The sequence below is a fragment of the Hemitrygon akajei genome, chromosome 2 (genome assembly GCF_048418815.1).
Source record: "Hemitrygon akajei chromosome 2, sHemAka1.3, whole genome shotgun sequence".
Taxonomy (NCBI): Eukaryota; Metazoa; Chordata; class Chondrichthyes; order Myliobatiformes; family Dasyatidae; genus Hemitrygon; species Hemitrygon akajei.
The window spans coordinates 143,272,125-143,294,318 of NC_133125.1; the positions used below are offsets into that span (position 1 = coordinate 143,272,125).

At 46.2% G+C, this 22,194-nt stretch overlaps 1 protein-coding gene across 1 annotated transcript in view; it reads right to left on the reverse strand.

The window, feature by feature from the left end:
* Positions 1 to 1,332: 1,332 nt before the first annotated feature.
* pdzk1 (PDZ domain containing 1) overlaps positions 1,333 to 22,194 on the reverse strand; it is a 32,349-nt gene continuing 11,487 nt past the window's right edge. Inside the window, exons 2-9 of the mRNA XM_073028834.1 lie at positions 21,079 to 21,307; positions 18,984 to 19,215; positions 14,842 to 14,978; positions 10,943 to 11,138; positions 8,484 to 8,680; positions 6,908 to 7,108; positions 5,753 to 6,070; positions 1,333 to 4,152 (exon numbers count right to left, since the gene is read on the reverse strand). Coding sequence (XP_072884935.1) covers positions 4,090 to 4,152; positions 5,753 to 6,070; positions 6,908 to 7,108; positions 8,484 to 8,680; positions 10,943 to 11,138; positions 14,842 to 14,978; positions 18,984 to 19,215; positions 21,079 to 21,288 — 1,554 coding nt within the window. The 5' untranslated portion in view covers positions 21,289 to 21,307 and the 3' untranslated portion in view covers positions 1,333 to 4,089. The remainder of the gene's footprint in view (positions 4,153 to 5,752; positions 6,071 to 6,907; positions 7,109 to 8,483; positions 8,681 to 10,942; positions 11,139 to 14,841; positions 14,979 to 18,983; positions 19,216 to 21,078; positions 21,308 to 22,194) is intronic.

Sequence of the window (22,194 nt, forward strand, 5' to 3'; positions counted from 1 at the left end):
TAATGCAAATATTTAATGAGTCAATCATATATGTCAGCAATTCATTGCATAAAAGCATGCAGTCATGGTTGGTTACAAGATTCAGTTGTTGTTCAGACCAAACATCAGAATGGGGAAGAAATGTGATCTAAGTGACTGACCATGGAATGATTGTTGGTGCTGGACAGATTGGTTTGAATATCTCAAAAACTGCTGATTTCCTCGGATTTTCATGCACAGCAACCTCTAGAGTTTACAAAGAATGGTGCAATATACAAAAAAACATCCAGTGAGCAGCAGTCTGGTGTCAAAATGATTTGCTAATGAGAGTGGTTAGAGGAAAATGGCCAGACTGGTTCAAGCAGACAGGAAGGTGACAGTAACTCAAATAACCACACGTTACAACAGTGGTGTGCAGAAGAATATCTTTGAAAGCGCAACACGTCAAACCTTGAAATGGATGGGCTACAGCAGCAGAAGACTACAAACATACACTCAGTGGCTGCTTTATTAGGTATAGGAGGCACTTAATAAAGTGGTTACAGAGTGTAAGTGCATCTGCTAGATAAGAATTAGAGTTCACCACAGGTTGCTGTGAGATTTAAAGTTAAAACTTGCTTCAGTCTCTCCCCATCATCCTACCGGAAATCTATTTCTTTATCTGAAGATTAAAAAAAGACTAACCAGTTCTTTCCTTATTGTTGCAATTTAATATTTCACCCATTACCTGTCCATATGTGTGTTGGCGTGTGGCCTAGTGGGCAAGGCATCAGACTAGTAACCTGAAGGTCACTGGTTCGAGCCTCAGCTGAGGCAGCGTGTTTGTGTCCTTGAGCAAGGCACTTAACAACACATTGCTCTGCCAAGCTGCATGGGTCCTAGTGCCCTTCCCTTGGACAACATCGGTGGCGTGGAGAGGGGAAGGCCTGCAGCTTGGGCAATTGCCAGTCTCCCATACAACCCTGCCCAGACTTGCGCCCTGGAAACTCCAGGCGCAGATCCATGGTCTCTCGAGACCGACAGATGCCACCACACACACACCTGTCCATAGCTATATTATCCTTTTCTGATTTGCTCACCCAGCTTCTATCAAAATGCTTATCTTTCACTTTTGAAAATGAAAGCACTAGCTAACCAGACACACAATCCCAACAGTTCCCATTTCAAACTATAGTTATTTGTGGTTGTTTTAACTTCTGTTTTGTCACCAGTGTTTTGTTTTACAAATCTACACTTCAATACAAGTGTTGCAAAGAGATTTACAGACTTGGGTACATGAAGTGAATAATATTCTGCTCTGTATTTTAAATTAAGTTGCCCATTTTTATTCATAAAATAAATCAAAGATACAAGTTTTGTCCATTGAAAGTTTTATTGTTTCTATTTACAGAAAAAAAAGTCATAAGTACAGCATATAATTATGTAGCTTGGACCTCGACATTGCATTCATGAATCTGAAACAATTGTACTGCATGGATGGGTGTTTCCTGATCTGATAGGAGCAGAAAGAGCAAAGCCTCCTCTTGGACTATTAAATTGAATCTACCTTAACCTCATTTACCCACCTTTTGTGCCATGTTTTATAATAAGGTTGTGATCCTTTGAGTATTAAAGATCTTTATGTGATCTAGTTGAAGTTAAGATCCCTTGAGGGAGAGACCTGAACAATGGAACATAACCTTGAATCCCTAACAAAAATTTTACTTGGTCTCAAATTTCCACTGGCATCTGTTTTTCCCGCACCACCCCTGGGCACCACACCATTTAGGATAGGTTTCCAGATTTCCAGGACTCCTAAAAGCAAATAGGACTGGGCAAGACTTAAGTTTGAAAATAATTTTGCTGCCTAGAGCAGCAGCCTACATTTTAACCTATGTAAGACCATAAAATATAGGAGCAGAATTAGGCCATTTGGCCCATTGAATCTGCTCCACCATTTCATCATGGCTGATCCAATTTTCCTCTCAGCCTCAATCTCCTGCCTTCTCCCTGTATCACTTCATGTTCTGACCAATCAAGAATCTATCTACCTCTGCCTTAAATAAACTTGGCCTCCACAGCTGCCTGTGGCAAAGAATTCCACAGATTCACCACACTCTGGCAAAAGAAATTCCTCCTCATTTCCGTTCTAAAAGGACGCCCCTCTATTCTGAAGTGTGTCCTCTAATCTTAGACCTCCCACCATAGGAAACATCCTCTCCACATCCTATCCTCCACTCTATTAAGGCCTTTCACCATTTGATAGGTTTCAATGAGGTCACCCCTCTTTCTTCTGAATTCCAGTGAATACAGGCCCAGAGTCATCAAATGCTCTTCATATGACAAGCCATTCAATCCTGGAATCATTTTCGTGAACCTCCTTTGAATCCTCTCCAATTGCAGCATATCCTTTCTAAGATAAGGGGCCCAAAGTTTTGTGCAGTGAGAGGTCCAATAATATGGGAGGAAGTCTCGAGGGGCTGAATGGCCTATTCCTGTATCATTAGTCAAGGTGATTGATGGAGGCCAGTAAATGGTGTGAAGATAATGGACATTGGGAAATTGGATCAAATAAAGAGTAAAGATTAGCTTTATATTTGTCACAGTACATGAAAACATCAAAGCAGTGAAATGTATCCATTGCATCAAATCAAATCAGTGACGTTTGGGGTAAGGGCAGTTTCAAGAGTCGCCATGCTTCCAGCACCATCATAGCATGCCCATAACTCACTAAACCAAACCCTAAGACTTTTGGATGTGGGAGGAAACTCCTGCGGTCACAGGGAGAACTTACAAACTTCTTCCAGGTTATAAAAAATTTCATTAAGTTAGGCAACATCCTTCAGTGTGGAGTGATTCATATAAGTATACTACAGCCAGTGATACCCATTGAATATATGAGCAATTGATGAGGCATATTCATAAGTGTAAATATTTTCATATGGTAATTTTCATTCCTGCAGGATCTCCGAAAGTAACCCAGTTTCAAAGAATACTACTGCCAAGGCATGCCTCTCATCCACCTGATGGTTGGATGGTCTCTTGGTTACTGACTTATCAACGACAGAGAAGGAGAATCCACCAACCGGTACAATGGGCTGTGGATTAATTGTCCCACTGGTTTTATTTTGAATTTTGTCCCTCACGAAGATGTACCGATATTTTATTTAAAACTCAAACTTGGTGATCACTCCAGTCATGTTGAGACAGCCAAGTAGCCTTAAATACATAAGGAATTGGTTTGATTTGACATTGGAAATGATTTGTATCCTTGTAATATGCTAGGATATACTTATTCCTTGTGCATTATGTTTCTCTGTGTATATATTACAGGGATACTGACATACATTGTCTATCCCTCAGTATATTGTAGGAATTACTTCCAGCAAACCACCAAAAGACAGAGCTGTTTTCCAGGGATTTGGCCAATGATAGTTTCTGTAGCCCAAACTCCACAATTGCCTCTGTCTCTCTACCATTCCTCCCTTTCAGGACTCACTTTAAAACATACTAAGGAGGGGTTGCTAATCTGAGATGTTGACTGTGTGCATGCATCTCTTTTCCCAGATGCTGCCTAACCTGCTGAGATTTTCCAGTATTTTCTGTTTTTGTTGAAGGATTCCAGAATTTGATATTTTTATTTTCACTGAAAATGTACCACTTGGTTAAGCTTTAGGTCACCTTTCTAAATATCTCTGTGGCCAGATTGGATAAATGACCATTCCTGCTCTTTAGGACTTGTTGTAACACTATATACAGAGCTGTTGAAAAGGTTCATCGTTGTCCAAGTACAATTGTGTGCATTTGGACTTGTTAACTCACAGAGAAACTCGCACACCGGTCTGCTAGAAGCAGTTCTACAGTAATGTTCAGAAAGTATTTGGTTAAATATGCGAGGTAGGGAACAGTATTTTAGGATTGAGAGACAAGGGCTAATTAGATCACTGACACACATAATTGTCAATTGTGATGTGAGATTCAATACTTAAATTTTATAGATTCTTACATTGAGCATTATTACTTCAAAAATGTAGGGAATTTCATTAAGAAAACTGTACTTATGATTATGTGATCATGTTCCTGAAGTGGTGATGATGTGCCTTGGCTGTGTACATTTCCTTTATAATCCTTTCACATTTGTGTATCATCATCTGAATTGTCTTCAGCTGAGGAGGAGGAGGAGGAGGACTTGTCCTGTAAAAAAAAATAAAGAGTGTTGCATCCAAACTGGCACCAAATTATAGTCACTTGTCACCCTGAGGCACACTGAGCTGCACTGATTCCCAATCAGGCAATATCCCCTTTTGCAATCCTCATTGGCTGATTAGATGCTCTGTGGCCCTAGTCATCCCTCCTCTCTGAAGTATCCCCTGTGAAAGGAGAAAGGAATGGACACACAGTGACATGGTGAATGATAAGAGGAAGCTCATGGAGCAGAGGCCATAAGACATAGGAGCAGAATTAGGCCATTCAGCCCATCAAGTCTGCTCTGCCATTCTATTATGGCTGATTTATTAACCGTCTTGTACATGCTGCGCAGGTTGACTCTATGGTTAAGAAGGCATATGGTACATTGGCCTTTATCAATCATGGGATTGAGCTTAAGACCCAAGAGGTAATGTTGCAGCTATATAGGGCCCTGGTCAGACCCCACTTGGAGTACTGTGCTCAATTCTGGTCACCTCACTACAGGAAGGATGTGGAAACCATAGAAAGGGTGCAGAGGAGATTTACAAGGATGTTGCCTGGATCGGAGAGCATGCCTTATGAGAATAGGTTGAGTGAACTCAGCCTTTTCTCCTTGGAGCGACGGAGGATGAGAGGTGACCTGATAGAGGTGTATAAGATGATGAGAAGCATTGATCATGTGGATAGACAGAGGCTTTTCCCAAGGGCTGAAATGGCTAGCACAAGTTAAGGTGCTTGGAAGTAGATACAGAGGAGATGTCAGGGGTAGGTTGTTTTACACAGAGAGTGGTGAGTGCATAGAATGGGCTGCAGGCAGCCGTGGTGGAAGCAGGAACAATAGGGTCTTTTAAGAGATTCCTGGACAGGTACATGGAGCTTAGAAAAATAGAGGGCTATGGATAAGCCTAGTAATTTCTAAGGTAGGGACATGTTCAGCACAGCTTTGTGGGCCAATGGGCCTGTATTGTGCTGTAGGTATTCTATGTTTCTACCCATTCTCCTGCCTTCTCCCCTTAACCTTTGACACCCTTATTAATCAAGAACTTATCAACCTCTGCTTTAAATATACCCAATAATTTGCCCTCCATAGCCACCTGTGGCAATGAAGCCATCATTTGGATAAAGAAATTCCTCTTAATCTCTGTATGAAAGGAATGTCCCTGTATATTCTGAGACTGTACCCTTTGGTCCTAGACTCCCCCACTAAACCAAACATCCTCTGCAGGGTCCATTCTATTTAGGCTTTGAATATTCAATGTTCAATGAGATCCCCCCCCCCCCCACCCTTTTTTTCTAAACTTCAGCCTAGCACCAGCAAACACACCGCAGTGTTAACCCTTTCATTCCCAGAATCATTCTTTGGGTAGAATGGCTTCTCTCTCTGCGATAAATGTTCTGTAATTTTGGGATTATGCACAACCCTGATTCTCTGCTCTAGGTGCTGGATTTCACACCTAAACCCTCTCAGCACTCTCTAATTTAAACTTCTTTGAGCAAACTCTTAGTGACCCATCCTAACATGTACACAGGCAACTTGACCTGCTTCTGCACCACAGTGAGCTGCTGAAGCCATGTTAAGATCCCCAAGTTGCGGCTAGTGATATACCTGCTCTCCTGCCTTCTGGGGGAGTTCATGAGCCTCTGCTGCCTCCTCAGCTTTGCTCTGCTCTTGGATGTCATTGAAGGTGCTGGTGGGCTCGGGAGTTGGCTCAAGGTCTGCTGGTAAAGACGCAGGCTCCTCCGAGGCTTTGAGGTGCTCCGACCCTTCCTTCCTGACCACAAGCAAGCTCAGCTGATCCCCACAGCTGTTGATTCTCTCCACCAACTCGTTGTGTGTGTCCTTCTCCACACTGTTGCCATTCACTTCTATTAGAATGTCATTCACTTCCAGGCCAGCCTCGCTGGCTGGGCTTCCTTTCACAACCTGGAAGACAAAAGGGATAAGTCTTCACACAACCAGACCTGGAACACACTGCCCGAAAATCAGGTTGATTACATACAAAAGGAGCATATTGGGAACACCAAGTAGGGGTAGTAGGGTAAAGTAGCAGTTAACATAATGCACAAGTTCAATTTCACCATGCTCTGTAAGGAGTTTGTATGTTCTTCCTGCGACCACGTGGGCTTCCTCCGGGTGCTCTGGTTATTTCCTATTTTCAACATCCACAGTTTAATGATTTTCTTAGCCTTCTCTAAGTTCTGAGATTCTCTTTTCAAAGATAACTACCACAAAGGTCCAAGGGGGGAAGCAGCATACAGAGATGAAAACAGACACAAAATGCTGGAGGAACTCAGCAGGCCACACAGCAGCAGACTTTCTTCTTTTTCCCTCTCTCCTTTACCCCTTACCCCCAACCCCCACTCTCCCAAACAATAGCAGAATCAGAATCATGACTGACAGGTCATGAAATCTGTTGTTTTACAATCGCAGTACGGTGCATGACATAAAAACTACTATAAGTTATAAAATTAAGAAATAGTGCGAAATATGAATAAGGAGGTAGTGACCAGGTGTTCATGGACTGTCCATAGCTAAAAAAAAAACTAGAGAGATAAACTTCAATACAAGAGATTCTGCGGGTACTGGAAATCCAGAGTAACACTTTCAAAATGCTGGAGGAACTCAGCAAGTCAGGCAGCATCGATGGAGAGTAATAAACATTTCTGGCTGAGACCCTTCATCAGAAAAGATAAGCTTTATTTGTTGCATGCATGTCAAAACATTAAAACATTGAAACATCTGGTGAAATGTGTCATTTACCTCTCTAATAGACTGCCCCTGTGAACCCCGGACGGCATCGATGGTGAAGCCAAATCCTTCTGGGCCTTTGATGAGGTGGCAAAGTTTGGTATCGCCTGATGGACCATCCTCTGTCTTCTGACTCTCTGCTGGCGCTTCGATGTCCTCAGCACAGGATGACTCATGGACTTCATTCCAGTAGCAGAGTGGAGAAATGCCAGCCTGGGATTGAATATTAAGGCAAGCGTTCAACATAACTGGTTCAATTAACCTTTCCTTTATTACCAGTGGTGGTAATGACTATTTATATTTAATTATTACCAGTGATACTCAATCTTCTATGCATTCACAACATGAGTAAAACAACCTCATAGTAAATGTCCTGACTCAAGTAAATATACATGTTTGAGGGAAAGCACTAGACCAGGACATCAGGGAGAAATCTTCTATCCTTCTTCAACATCACAGCAATGGGATCTCATACTTCCACCTTACAGGATACACAGAGCCCAGGTGTAGTGTCTCCTTGGCCACACTGGAACAGTGTTTATCAGCCCTTGAGGTAGTCTTCAGCCCTATGGCATGAACATTGACACATGAGATACTGCAGATGCTGGAAATCTTCAGCAACACATGCAAAATGCTGGAGGAACTCAGCAGTTCAGGCAGCATCTGTTGAGTGGAAGAAACAGTCGATGTGTCAGATAGAGACCCTTCATCAGGACTCACGAAGGAAAGATTTGCTGAAGGGTTTCAGCCCAAAATGTCGACTGTTTACTCCCCTTCATAGATGCTTCATGATCTGCTGAGTTACTCCAGTGTTTTGTATGTGAAACATGAGCAATGAACTTTCTAGTGTTAGGTAACCCTCCCACACCATCTCCCTCACTCTGCTCCTCCCATTTTTGTCTCTTTTCCCACCCATCTGCACCCCACTCCCCTTCCTGTCTCCATCTACCCAGTACACACACAGCTCTCCCACAGGCTCACTCCTCACTCCAATACCACCCCCCCCCCAACCGCTCCCGATTGTCCTCCCCCCGCTGGTTCCTGTTCTCTCCTCCATCACTTGGTCTCCATCACTAGGAGACCATAGTGTTCCTGCTGATTGAGCAGCAGCTGCCTCCAACTTCCATTCGCCCCTCTCCCCAGCCCACTGTACCTACCTCTCATTTCTGCCACCATCTATCATCCACCTGCCACTGTTCCCAACTCTAACCCTGCGCCTCTGCCCTACCTGGCAGAACCTGCCAGCTATTTTGCACACTTCCTGGGTCCCCAATCACCCTGGGACTGCTTTGAGACCATTCCCCTTCGCTTTACACTCACCATCTCCCCTCTGGAGATCAGGTGTCACTCCAGTTTCAAGTGTCTGCAGTATCTTTGTGTCTCTGCCATCGGTACATCTGTGCTCAAGTCACTGGAATGAGGCTCAGAGACAACAGTTCCCAGTTGGGAGTGAATTACTGTCCAAAGGGACCCACTAGGATCTACAAGGATGAATTGGAATGTGACAGCAATTCCCGGGGTCACCATCCAGTGTGGGTGTACAGCTTTTCCCATTTGCCCTTGACTCTTAGCTGATTGAAACACCTACCTGTTTGTAAAGCTTGCTTGTGAGATTGTCGACAACAAGGAACGTGGTCTTGTTCCCACATTTCTTTATCACTTCAACCACATTCTCATGATCGAGATGTTCCACGCTTGTCCCATTCACAGCAATCAGCATATCCCCATCAACTAGACCCACCTTTTCGGCTGGGCTGTTTGGGTCAATCGCCCTGATGATGTGACCTGGAAGTTTGCAAAAAAAAAATCATCAATCCACCACAGACTATGTCTACAGAAGCAGGTCAGAGGCTGGGATTCCAGCAGTGATTGTCAGCTCCTAACCCTCCCAGGCTTTTCCCCTCAACTACAAGGCACAAGTCAGGAGTATGATGGAATACTTCCCACTTGTCTGGGTACGTGCACCTCGAACAGATCTCAAGACATCCACTCGATTAGCACCTCCTCCACCATCCTAAACATCCATACTCTCCACCACCAGCACACGGTGGCGGCAGTGTGTACCAACTACAAAATGCTCCAACATCTCCTTCCCAAACCCACCTTTCCCACCAATAAGGATGGGGCAGCGGCCATACAGGAACACTGCCGCCTGTAGGTTCCCATATCCTGACCTGGAAATATGTAGCATTGTTTCACTTAAACCTATGACCTCCTCCATTAAAAAGAACAAGGCCTCCCCCTTGCTGGCATGTTCAAGAATGACTGCAGCAGTTCAAGATGGCAGTTCAAGAGAGAGTTGGGATGGGTGATAAACGCTGGCCTTGTCACTGGCACGCAGCTTTGGTGAGGAGAAGTTTGAATAAGTTTAAAAACCTGAAAGGAGTGCCATGGATGGGTGCCTGTTGGTGGATAGTTGTAAGTTATTCTGGAGGCACTGGGAATGGTTCATGGAAATGCTCCTGATCTTAATCTGGGCTGATAACTCATCCTTATATTCAGCTGCCAGCCATGGCTCTCCTTCGACGAGGTGTGGACCACAAGGGAGATTACACAAACTGGCAGTTGTGTTGTGAAATTTAGACCAATGAGAAAAATGGTGAGCATTCTAAAACATAGTTCCTTGAAAAACAGTTGGACCAGAGGTTTATTTCAAATCAGGAATTGACAGATTTCTGCCGTCTTTCTTGAGGGATGTGAACAAAAGCAGGGAGGTGGCACGGTGAGTCAGGATCTTATTGTCTGGCAGAAGCACCTCAAGGAGCTGTTGGCCTCCTCCTGTTTCTCCAGTTCTCAGCCAAATTGTGAGCTTGGAGAGTGGGTTGCGAGGCCGAGAAGGAGGTTTCATGGGTCACTTATTACAGGTGATTGTGGAGATTGACCAGGATGCTGCCTGGATTAGAGAGTATGTCTTATGAGAACAGCTTGAGTGAGCTAGGACTATCTTTCTTTGGAGTGAAGGAGGATGAGAGGTGACTTGACAGAGCTGTATAAGATGTTAATAGGCTTAGACAGAATGGACAGCCAAAGACTTTCTCCCACGGCTGAAATGGCTAATAGGAGGGGGCGTAATTTTAAGCTGGTTGAGGAACGTTTAGTGGAGGATGTCAGAGGTAAATTTTTTACACAGAGCACGGTAAGGGCGTGGAACCAACTATCAGCCATGGTGGTCATGGCAGATACATTTGGGATATTTAAGAGACTCTTAGAGAGGCCCATGGATGAAAGAAATGGAGGGATATGTGGGAGGACGGGTAAAGATTGATCTTGGAGGTTAAAAAGTCAGCACAACGTTTTGGGCCAAAGGGCCTGCACTGTGCTGTAATATTCTGTGTTCTGCGTTCTAGTCTGTTACTACCCAACTGTGCAACAATTTGTAAAATTAATCCCCCAGCCATCTGGCTTCCAGTTGCTAGGTATATTCAAAAGGTGTAGGAATCTCTGCCAAGAACCAGGTCAGTAAGTTGCACAGTATTTCAAGCCAATTCAAGAAAAAAACTGACACGAGGCCACTGAGGAAATCTAAGAGCCAATGAGCGAAAGCACAAGGGCTTTGGTCAAGAGAAAGATCTTAAAGAAGGAGGAGAGAGAGAAGGAAGGGTACAAAGAGGGAGTTACAGAGACTGGGGCCCTAGCTGCTGAAGTTATGGCTGCCAGTGAGTGAATAAATAGCTGTGGGTTGCTCAAAAAGAGTTAGACCTGAAGAGGAAACGGGGCCTGCGGGAGGGAACAGAATTGGGAGGCTTCAAAACCATGGAGGGATTTGTGAATGGAGACAGAGTTTGAGGAATTTTAAAAAGGCACACTGTGAAGCTGGGAGTCAGGAACAGAGGGTAATAAATACAGCGGATGTGGCAGGTGGGGGTTTGCAGGAGACCAGAAGCAGCAGAAATCACCAGTCCTTGCATCTGATCCCTCCTTTGCAGCCCCCATCAGGGTAGAACTTGCACAGGAAAGGAGTCCGAGAGGCCAGTCGGAGTCCTGTTTCCTGGTGGCGGGAGATTCAGTAAGAGGAGCATACATGCAAATAACACCTGGCTGCTGTACCCTGGTGGCCCTGTTCCATCCTCAGGAAGAACCCATAGCCTGATGCCTCCTTGGTTAACTCCACTATCCGTGGCTTGAGAGGGAGTCCTTTCACACTAGCCATCGATGCCACTACTGGGACCGATCTGCTCTTGAAGTATTTATCCGAGGCTTCGTCGATCAGCAGGAGCACCATGTTGATCCCCGAAGCCTGCATCTGCAACAGATTAGAAGAGCGGCATTCAGAAACCCGGTGTTCCATATAGGGACGTCCAGTCAGAGGCAGCGGCACGGACAGAAAGGATTTCTTTCTGTAGAGCATTCAGACTCTACAATCCCCAGGGTCAGTACCCTTTGTATATGATCCCCAGGGTCAGCACTGATTGTATGTGATTCCCAGGCTCAACACTAGTGGTATATAAGCCCCAGGGTCAGTACTGGTGGTATATGATCCCCAGGGTCTGTACTGACGGTATATAATCCCTAGGGTCAGTACTGATGGTATATGATCCCTAGGGTCAGTACTGGTGGATTATAATCCCCAGAGTCTGCACTGATGGTATGTGATTCCCAGGCTCAACACTAGTGGTATATGATCCCCAGGGTCTGCACTGATGGTATGTGATTCCCAGGATTAACACTAGTGCTATATGATCCCCAGGGTCAGTACTGGTGGATTATAATTCCCATGGTCAGTACTGACAGTATATGATCCCCAGGGTCAGTACTGATGGTATGTGACCCCTAGGGTCAGCACTGATGGTGTATAATCCCCAGGGTCATCACTGATGATATATAATCCCCAGGGTCAGTACTGGTGGTATATGATCCTCAGGGTCAATACTGGTGGTATATAATCACCAGGGATGATACTGGTGGTATATGCTCCCTAGGGTCATTACAGGTGGAATGTAATCCCCAGGGTCAGTACTGGTGGTATATGCTCCCTAGGTTCAGTACTGGTGGAATGTAATCCCCAGGGTCAGTACTGGTGGTATATGCTCCCTAGGGTCAGTACTGGTGGAATGTAATCCCCAGGGTCAGTACTGGTGGTATATGCTCCCTAGGGTCATTACAGGTGGAATGTAATCCCCAGGGTCAGTACTGGTGGTATATGCTCCCTAGGGTCAGTACTGGTGGAATGTAATCCCCAGGGTCAGTACTGGTGGTATATGCTCCCTAGGGTCATTACAGGTGGAATGTAATCCCCAGGGTCAGTACTGGTGGTATATGCTCCCTAGGGTCAGTACAGGTGGAATGTAATCCCCAGGGTCAGTACTGGTGGTATATGCTCCCTAGGGTCAGTACTGGTGGTATATGCTCCCTAGGGTCAGTACTGGTGGAATGTAATCCCCAGGGTCAGTACTGGTGGTATATGCTCCCTAGGGTCAGTACAGGTGGAATGTAATCCCCAGGGTCAGTACTGGTGGTATATGCTCCCTAGGGTCAGTACTGGTGGAATGTAATCCCCAGGGTCAGTACAGGTGGAATGTAATCCCCAGGGTCAGTACTGGTGGTATATGCTCCCTAGGGTCAGTACTGGTGGAATGTAATCCCCAGGGTCAGTACTGGTGGAATGTAATCCCCAGGGTATTATATCCTCAAATATTGCCACCAAATTTTTCCACCTTAGATCTGCATCTATAAATTGTGTAATGTGGGCAATGCTGACTGGTGCATCAGGATACAGCATTAAGGACGGATCTGGAAGGCAGGACAGTGTAGTGATCTGTCACAGCTCTGAGTACTACACTTGCTCTGAGGAATCCTGGTGCTTCAGGCTCTGGATTTGGTCCAGCAAAGTTAAAATAAACATTTCTTTGTTGTCTAACTCCTGAACATCGAACAGGTTCATTGCCAGTCAGGCTTGCTGAGGTTAACTACCTAAAGAAAGGCCTTCCCACTACTAACTGAACTCGCTATGATAAACATCTTTACAATGTTACTACACCAGTTCTCAAAGAACTGTTCTCCTTCAGTAATGACAGTGTTCCTTCCTCATTTTGGTCAATCTAGTCAGCAGACCATTAAGCTAAAAGAACTGGAAATTACATTCTCTACAGTGGTTAAATCTGGAAGCCACATCTACCCAACTAGTCTGTGACATCACAGAGTCATGGAGAAGTACAGCACAGATACAGGCCCTTTGGCCCATCTAGACCATGCCGAAACCATTTAAACTGCCTACTCCCATCAACCTGCACTGGGACTGTAGCCCTCCATACCCCTACTATCCATGTACCTATCCAAACTTCTATTACATGTTGAAATTGAGCTCACATGGACCAATTGTGTCTGGCAGCTCTTTTCACACTCTCATGACCCTCTGAGTGAAAAAGTTTCCTCTCATATTCCCCTTAAACCCCACCTTTCACCCTCAATCCATGACTCTAGTTGTAAGCTCACCCAACCTGAGTGGAAAAAGCCTGCTTGCATTTACTTTAGTGATACCCTCATATTACTGTATACCTCTATCAAATTTCCTCTCAATCCTCTATGTTCTGAAGAATAGCTTTTCAATCTTTCCTTCCAGCTCAGTTTCTCCAGACCCGGCAACATTCTTGTAAATTTTCTCTGTACTCTTTCAACCTTGTTTACATCTTTCCTGTAGGTAGGAAACTGCACACGATACTCCAAATCAGGCCTCAACATCGTCTTATATAACTTCAATATAACATTCTATCTTCTGTACTCAATGCATTGATTTATGAAGACCAGAGTGCCAGAAGCTTTCTTTTTGACCCTACCTGCCTATGACACCACATGCAACAAATATGAGGGGTGATTGATAAGTTTGTGGCCTAGGGTAGAAGCCGTCCATTTTAGAAAACCTAGCACCTTTATTTTTCAACATAGTCCCCTCCTACAATTACACACTTAGTCCAGCAGTCATGGAGCATACTCATCAGTTAATAACTCATCGGGGTGATTGATAAGTCCTTGGCATAAGGTAGAAGGAGATGAGTTATTAACTTCAAACTTCCTGCATAATCACTCGAAGAGTTGAACTGCATGTGCTTGTAACGAGAGCTGTATAACTCATCTCCTTCCACCTTAGGCCACAAACTAATCAATCACCCATCTGTGGACACTTTCTGGAGGTCCAAGATCCGTATGCTCCACGACCGCTGGACTAAGTGTGTAAATGTGGGAGGGGTCTATGGTGAAAAATAAATGTGCTGGGTTTTCTAAAATTGACTCCTTCTACCTTAGGCCACAAACTTATCAATCACCCCTCGTATATACCTGTATTCCCAGATCCCTTTGTCTACCACACTCATCAGTGCCCCTCCGTTCACTGTGTAAAACCTACTCTGGTTGATTCTACCAAAGTACAAAACCTCACATTTGCCTGTATTAAATTCCATCTGCCATCTTTCAGCCCATTCAGCCTTTCTCACTGTCCACTACATCCCCAATCTTGGTGTCATCCACAAATTTGCTGATCCAGTTAACCACATTATCATCCAGATCATTGATATTGATGACAAACAATAATGGACCCAGCACCGATCCCAGCAGCACACCTGTAGCCGCAAACCTCCAGTTGGAGAGTCGACTCTCTACTACCACTCTTTGGCTTCTCCCACAAAGCCAATGTCGGCACAGTTCCACCCTCAGTCAGGCAGCTCTCTGTTCCTGAGCTTCCTGCTCACAGAAGGTCTGCTCGCTTGAGACCCGTGTTGTTGGGAGGGAGGAGAATTGTTTCCTGCATGCCAAGTCGGGCAGTGATTACTACTCCACAGGCTGTGTTCTAGAAACCCTGAGGGACAGTGGGGTAAGGGCAGCTCCCTGACCTCTCTGAGGTGTGGTCACAGATATTTTCTTGCCCTCTGAAGCAGGCGGAACTGTCAACATCCCACAGGCTTAGATGGTCCCATCAGTGCTCAGCGACAGAATGAAGAGTCACCCTCCAGTACCTTGGTCACCAACTGCTCGTGGGTGAGGTTCTCAACGTTTTCTCCATTCAGCTGGATGATCCGGTCGTTGGGTTCAACGCCCGCGATGGAAGCAGCACCCAGGGGAGAAATTTCCGTCATGAACAGACCAGGGAATCCTGCACAAAGGAAGCACTTGGTGAAGACTCAAACCAGCTCGGGAAGACTGTGGCTCCCCGTGAGCCAGGCTTATAGTCCCAATGTGGAATCGTGATAGGGTCTACGTTTGTAAACTGAACTCACCCAGCTGCAGGCTCCTGCTCTGCTGGATACCCTCACTCTGTCGGCCGTGGTAGTCCGAGACTCCCGGTTCCCAGTCATTTAAACCCCCTCCACCTCCCCATTCCCACACTGACCCATCTGTCCGCAGCCTGCTCAGCTACCAGACTGAGGCTAAACAAAATGCACAGGAACATCATAAGCACGAGAAATTCAGCTGCTGCTGGAAATCCAAGGCATCGCACACTCAGCAGGTCAGGCAGCTTCTTCGGTATTGAATAAACAGTCGATGTTTCAGGCCGGGGCCCTTCTTCGAGACTGGAAAGGAAGTGGGGAGATGCCAGAATAAAAAAGTGGGGGGTGGGGAAGAAGGATAGATAGATGGTGAAAGGTGAAGATAGGTGGATAGGAAAGATAAAGTGCTGGAGAGGAAGGAATCTGGTAGGAGAGGAGGGTGGATCATAGGAGAAAGGGAAGGAGGAGGGGACCCAGGGGGAGGTGATGGGTGGGGATGGTAAAGTGCTGGAGAGGAAGGAATCTGGTAGGAGAGGAGGGTGGATCATAGGAGAAAGGGAAGGAGGAGGGGACCCAGGGGGAGGTGATAGGTAGATGGGAAGAAGTGAGAGGCCAGAGTGAGAAATAGAAAATATGGGGAGAGGGAGAGAATTGTCATTTTTTACCAGAAGGAGAAATCAATATTCATGCCATCAGGTTGGAGGCTATCCAGAAGGAATATAAGATGGACTCAGCGTGGCACAAAAGGAGACCATGGACCAACATGTCAGAATGGGAATCGGAATTAAAAGATTTGGCCACCAGGATGTTCCACTTTTGGTGGATGGAGCAGAGGTGCTCGACGAAGCAGTCCCCAAATTTACAACAGTGTAGAGGAGGCTGCATTAGGAGCACCGGACATGATAGAAGACCCCAGTAGATTTGCAGGTGAAGTGTTGCCTCACGTGGAAGGACTGTTTGAGAACATCACCTCATATCTCCCCTGGGAAATCTACAGTCCCACTGCATGAACAATGAATTCTCCAACTTCTGGTGACCTGTTCAACCTCTGTCCGTTTTCTCTCTCCTCCTGATTTACCAAGTTCTTCCTACACCTACCCCAGCTCCCTTCACCCTATCTCTCTCACCTCCTTCACCCACTCCATCTGTCCCTCACCGACAAACTCCTCCCATGGGGTCTGTTCCCCTCATTGTTCCCATCTGCCCTCCCCGCCTCCCTCACCCAGTTCCATCCTCCACCTTCCTCTCTTATCGAATTCCTCCATCTTCAGTCCTCTGTCAGCTCCTCCTATCACCTTCCAACCTCTGTTCCTATTCCCAACCTCCCCTCGTCCCACCCATCAGCTCTTGCTACAACCTGAAACTTCACCTCCTATCACCTTCCAACCTCTGTTCCTATTCCCAACCTCCCCTCGTCCCACCCATCAGCTCTTGCTACGACCTGAAACTTCACCTCCTGTCACCTTCCAACCTCTGTTCCTATTCCCAACCTCCCCTCGTCCCACCCATCAGCTCTTGCTACGACCTGAAACTTCACCTCCTATCACCTTCCAACCTCTGTTCCTATTCCCAACCTCCCCTCGTCCCACCCATCACCCTTCAGTCCTCTGTCAGCTCCTCCTATCACCTTCCAACCTCTGTTCCTATTCCCAACCTCCCCTCGTCCCACCCATCAGCTCTTGCTACGACCTGAAACTTCACCTCCTATCACCTTCCAACCTCTGTTCCTATTCCCAACCTCCCCTCGTCCCACCCATCAGCTCTTGCTAAGACCTGAAACTTCACCTCCTATCACCTTCCAACCTCTGTTCCTATTCCCAACCTCCCCTCGTCCCACCCATCACCCTTCAGTCCTCTGTCAGCTCCTCCTATCACCTTCCAACCTCTGTTCCTATTCCCAACCTCCCCTCATCCCACCCATCAGCTCTTGCTACGACCTGAAACTTCACCTCCTATCACCTTCCAACCTCCGTTCCTATTCCCGACCTCCCCTCGTCCCACCCATCACCCTTCAGCTCTTGCTACGACCTGAAACTTCAGCTGTCCATTTCCCTCCACAAGCTGCCTGACCTGCTGAGTTCCTCCAGCACTTCGATTCTTGCTCCTTCATCTAAAACATACGGCATTAAACGAGAGAGCCCCCAGCCTGAACCATAAAGGCAGTAGATGACCAGCTGAATCAACGTTCACTTAGAAGTTCGACCACAAACTTCAGTTAGACAGAACTGTTTCACCACACCAGTTAAAGATGAAGGTTTAAAGGTCCGTTTCATTTGCCACGTGTACATCAAAGCTTCAAAACATACGGTGAAGTGCGTCGTTTGCATCAACAATCAACACAGTCCAAGAATACGCTGGGGGCAGCCCGCAAGTGTGACCGTGCCTCCAGCACCACCAACATTGTACGCCCACAATTTACTAACCCTAACTCTCGTCCAGACTTCTTTGGATTGTGGGAGGAAACTGACATGGTCACAGGGTCCTTACAGACAGCGTAAGGAATTAACTTGTATGGTTAGTGTCTCTTCCTTACAGAGTGGTTTAAACTTCTCGTCAATTGCAGTATAGCCTGATTTCAGTGAGAGGACTTGCAATAGCTAAGGTCTGCTCTGGGGGTCTGGTGGTGATCCACATTCCTATGGACTGCTCTCACCAAGACCTTGGACAGGGAGCCCGGCCAGTAGTCCCATGTTTCCACTGGTCACAGAGTTTGTACAAGAAGAGTGAGGAATTTTCTCCCCACTTGTTTGGGTTAGTGAAGCCCCAACAGTACAAGCCCTGTACTTCCCAGGACAAAGCAATGCAGTGTGGAGTGGAATGCCAGCAGAAGTGATGGATGCGGGCTCAACTGCAACGTTTAAGAGACGATTGGGTAAGTGTGTGGATGGGAGGGCTGTGGAGGGCTATGGTTCAGGTGCGGGTCAATGGAACTAGGCAGAGTGACAGTTCAGCACAGACTAGATGGGCTGAAGGGCGTGTTTCAGTGTGTAGTGCCTATTTCTCTATAACTGTGTGGTAGGTACCCATCCAGAACCCTGAACACTTCGTCCCTCCACTTCCACTGGACAGTGTGTACTGTCTACAAAATTGGCCACAATTACGTACTAGCCCAGAATATAAAATGTCCTAAGCCCATTGCCCTACCACAAAGAAGAACCAGAGCAGCAGACACAAGGAAACAACACCCGCAGGCTCCCCTCCAAGTCCACATTATCATTCCTCGGAAATATATCACTAGTCCTTCACCATCACTGGATCATCACCTTGTCGTGGTGAAGAGGCTTGTGAGTTCCTGAGATCCCAAGAGTATGCCATCTGGCACTTGGTAGGGTCACCCGTGGCGGTACGACCAAGTAGGAAGTTCCAGACAAAGAGTGATCTAAACAAGACCTCAACAAGGGAGCCAGCAGAAAGTGATGACAGATCTCTGCGGCAGTTATCTTGCACTCCTTGTGACTAACCCTTGACCCTAATGTGTCAAGGACCATGTGTTAGCTGCCCATGCATCAGCCTGTCCACATTAAACAAAACCAAGCACAAGCCTTCTCCATTAAGGGAATGCAGCCCCTTAGGAGGAGATCATACTCAGCTCGAGTGATTGACTCTACTGCTACATCCTAGAGCTCTATCCTCAACAACCCCCTGGAAGCACCTTCACCAGCAGAACTGCGTCATTCAGGACAGCTCATCCCCACCTTCTCAGGGGCAGTGAGGGACAGGAAATGACACCAACGTTCTGAAGGTGAATAATCCCTTCCCTACAGGTGCATCGCCATTTCGGTGTACTGACAAAAGCTGTGTACGTTGTATGACCGCCTTCCCCTAGCCCTCTTGAACCAAAGGCCAACAGTCTGCTAGCTCCTCCGACTGCATTGTTTGCCAGGCTGTACCTCTGATGCTTTTCAGTGAGAATCCAAAGCCGCGTTCTTGTTTCAGCAGGTAGCAGAGCCTTGGCCGGTGTGTTTTCTCACTGACTCCGTTCACCACCGGCTGGCTTGGCCCTGAGTCCACACAGCTCAGCTGCAGCAAGTCAACGCCTTGCTTCGTGGCGCTGACATACGAGGCACCGTCCAGTACCGTCAGGCTGACTGAGGATTCTGACTTCTTGATCAGGTCCACCACCTGAAACACAAGGGGGCAGGGTTTAGAAGGTGGAAGTGTCAGTCCCCTCCTCACAGGACTACATTTAGTTGATGTCCATTCCTCAAACCCCAACGTTCTCCTCTCCCTGCCCCCATAAAGCTAAAGGTACAAATACTTGAGATGCATACCACCAGACTCTAGGCCAGCTTCTAGCCTGCTGTTATAATACTGCTGAGTAGAACTCGGGTGATCTCCTAATCTACCTTGACAAGGCCTCTACATTTTATTTGTCTGCCTGCACTGCATTTTCTCTGTAACACTATATCCTATATTTTGTTATCACATTTTGCATCAGATTTATTTACATATGGACTGACCTGTCTAGAGGACACACATAATTTTTCACTTTACCTCGATACATGTGACAATTCTAAACCAATTGCCAGTTACTTTTCCACTGATGTGTGGGCCCACAGAGTCCCTGCTGGGTCCAACTGGTCCCTGTCCCCACATTCCCCCACAGTCTTGCCTACTTGTCCATTTCAAATATTTCTCAAATTCTCTTTTAAACACTCCTTCTGAATCCACTCCCACCATCCACATTACAGATCACACCAATCCACTGTGCAAAAGCATTTCCCTCTTCTCCCCTCTCATCCTACTGCCAAACCCCTTCACTCTGTGTCTTCTAGTCATCTACATCCCTGTCCCTTCTCCTTATTCACTCCATCAAGACCCTTTCTGATTCTGAACTCCTCCATTAAATCTTCTCTTAACCTTTTCTGCTAAATTACCTACTCTTGCTCCTAATCTGTCCAGACTCCCACAGATCTGAAGTCCCTTCCTCCTTGAATTGTTCCAGGAAATGTCCTCCATCTGTACTCCCAATCCTTCACAATGGCCGTACATTCACAGTGGAAATCCATTCACACTGTGACTGGATGCACCACGACCTGTTACAGAAACAGCAATGCCCAGGAAGAGAAGAAGGAAGTGGGGGACACAGCCCAGTCCATTTCAGGCAAAGCCATCCTCTCCACTGAGTACACTTACAGGATCCGTCATAAAAAAAGCAGAGTCCAGCATCAGAGCCCCTCACGAACCAGGTCATGCCCTCTTCTTGCTACTGCCACTGGGCAGGAGGTACAGAAGCCTGAGGTCTGACATCACCAGGTTCAGGAACAGTTTTTACTTACAACGGTGGGGCTTCTGAAACAGCGTGGATAACCTCAATCACCACTACTCTGAACTGATTCTACGACCTACACACTTACTTTCAAAGACTCTTTATAACTCATTCAGAGTATTATTTTTTATTTGTACAGATCGTCTTCTTTTGCAGATTGGTTGTTTGTCAATCTTTGTTATGTATAGCTTTTCATAAGTTCGACTGTATTTCTTTTATTCCTGTAAATACCCGCAAGAAAATGAATCTAGGTTCAATTGTAATATACTGATAATTAAATTATTTTGAACTTAGATTGCTAGAGGGCCCTGAGATAAATGTAGACACTGGGATGACAGATGTTGGAATCTGGAGTGGCTAACAATCTGCTGGAGGAAAATAGATAATAGATAGTCCAGTATGAGACCATTCATCTGGTCTGGAGTCCAGATATCCAGGTGAAAGATCCTGACTCACTGAGTTCCTTCTGCTTCCTGCTTATTGAATACCCAACTCCAGAGCCACCAGATAATTAACATTCCCTTATTCATGCCTGTCCCCTCGATCTCCTTTAGAATGTCCGTGTGGTCTAGCCTTTCTCTTCTCCTGAGGGTGGTCAAGAATATTATTGTTCATGACTTACTGTGGACACACTTTGGCAATCCAAAAAGGGTTTCCACAGCAGTCACTGAAGTATTATGAGATGAGCAGTCAGAGCCAGCCTGAGTGCCACATACCTGTTGGTGATCCTCAGTGTCAACGAAAACCCCGTTGACCCTGAGCACTCGGTCACCGTCCTTCAGGCCCGCAAGGTCGGCCGGACCTCCCTTCGCCACGGTGCGGATCAGGTGACCCTTCACATCCTTCTCGATCCTCAAGAAAAACCCAAAGCTGCCGCCTTCCTTCTTGGACAGTTGGCAAACTCGCAGCTGAAGCGGTGTCACCATGGTTTGTGGCTCCAGAAACCTGAAACAAGAAATTCCCTGTCAGTGACCGGTCAGCTATCTGTTCAGATATTCATATTCGAAGTTCAATGTATGTTTATTATCAAAGTGTGTATACCGTCAGTTCATCGCTGAGGCAAGTGAAGCCACCCATGCCAGTCCAGGAGCCCAATGAGGTCAGTATTGAACCTGGTTCACTAGTGTGAGACTCTACCAGACTGTGCTATGATCCATTTTTGATTGGAAATCAGACAGGTGTCCTCTGCAAGATAAACTTGCTGCCAGGGTATGCGCTTATTCAGGACCATATAAGGGAGTACTGTGGGCAGGTCCGATCTCCTTCCCTCACGACAGATGTACTTAACACAAAGGGAGTGCAGAGGGATTCACCACCTGGTTCAGGGGTGGTGGGTTTGTCGTATGAGGAGCGATTGGTAGAATGGACCTGGATTGTCCGGAATTTCCACAGCTCCATAGACTGGGTGGAGGAAGGGTGTTCCTCCGATTGAGGGATCTAGAACATGGTCTCAGAATACAGGGTGGGTCATTTCAAACTGAGGTGGGAGAGGATTCTTCACTCAGAATGTAGTGAATCCCAGGAATTCTCAACTCTAGAGGGCTGAGGGGGTTTATTGTGTTCCTTCAGAGCAGGAGTACCAGGGACATGGTGTGGAGGCAGAAGATTGGCCCGTCTCCTGTTTGTAAATTTGTCAGTCACCTGCCTGAAGTTTCTCCCTGGAGCTGCTCCCCACTCCAGACTTCTTAAAAAAAATACTGGCTAAAGCTTGTATCAAATTTCACAGAATTTCACACAGGATGTATCAGATCTGCGGGATTAAGTTTTTGAGCAGTTTTTGCACTGGCTTCAAGACCTACGTTTAAAATATTTTAAAATTAAAACAACAGTAG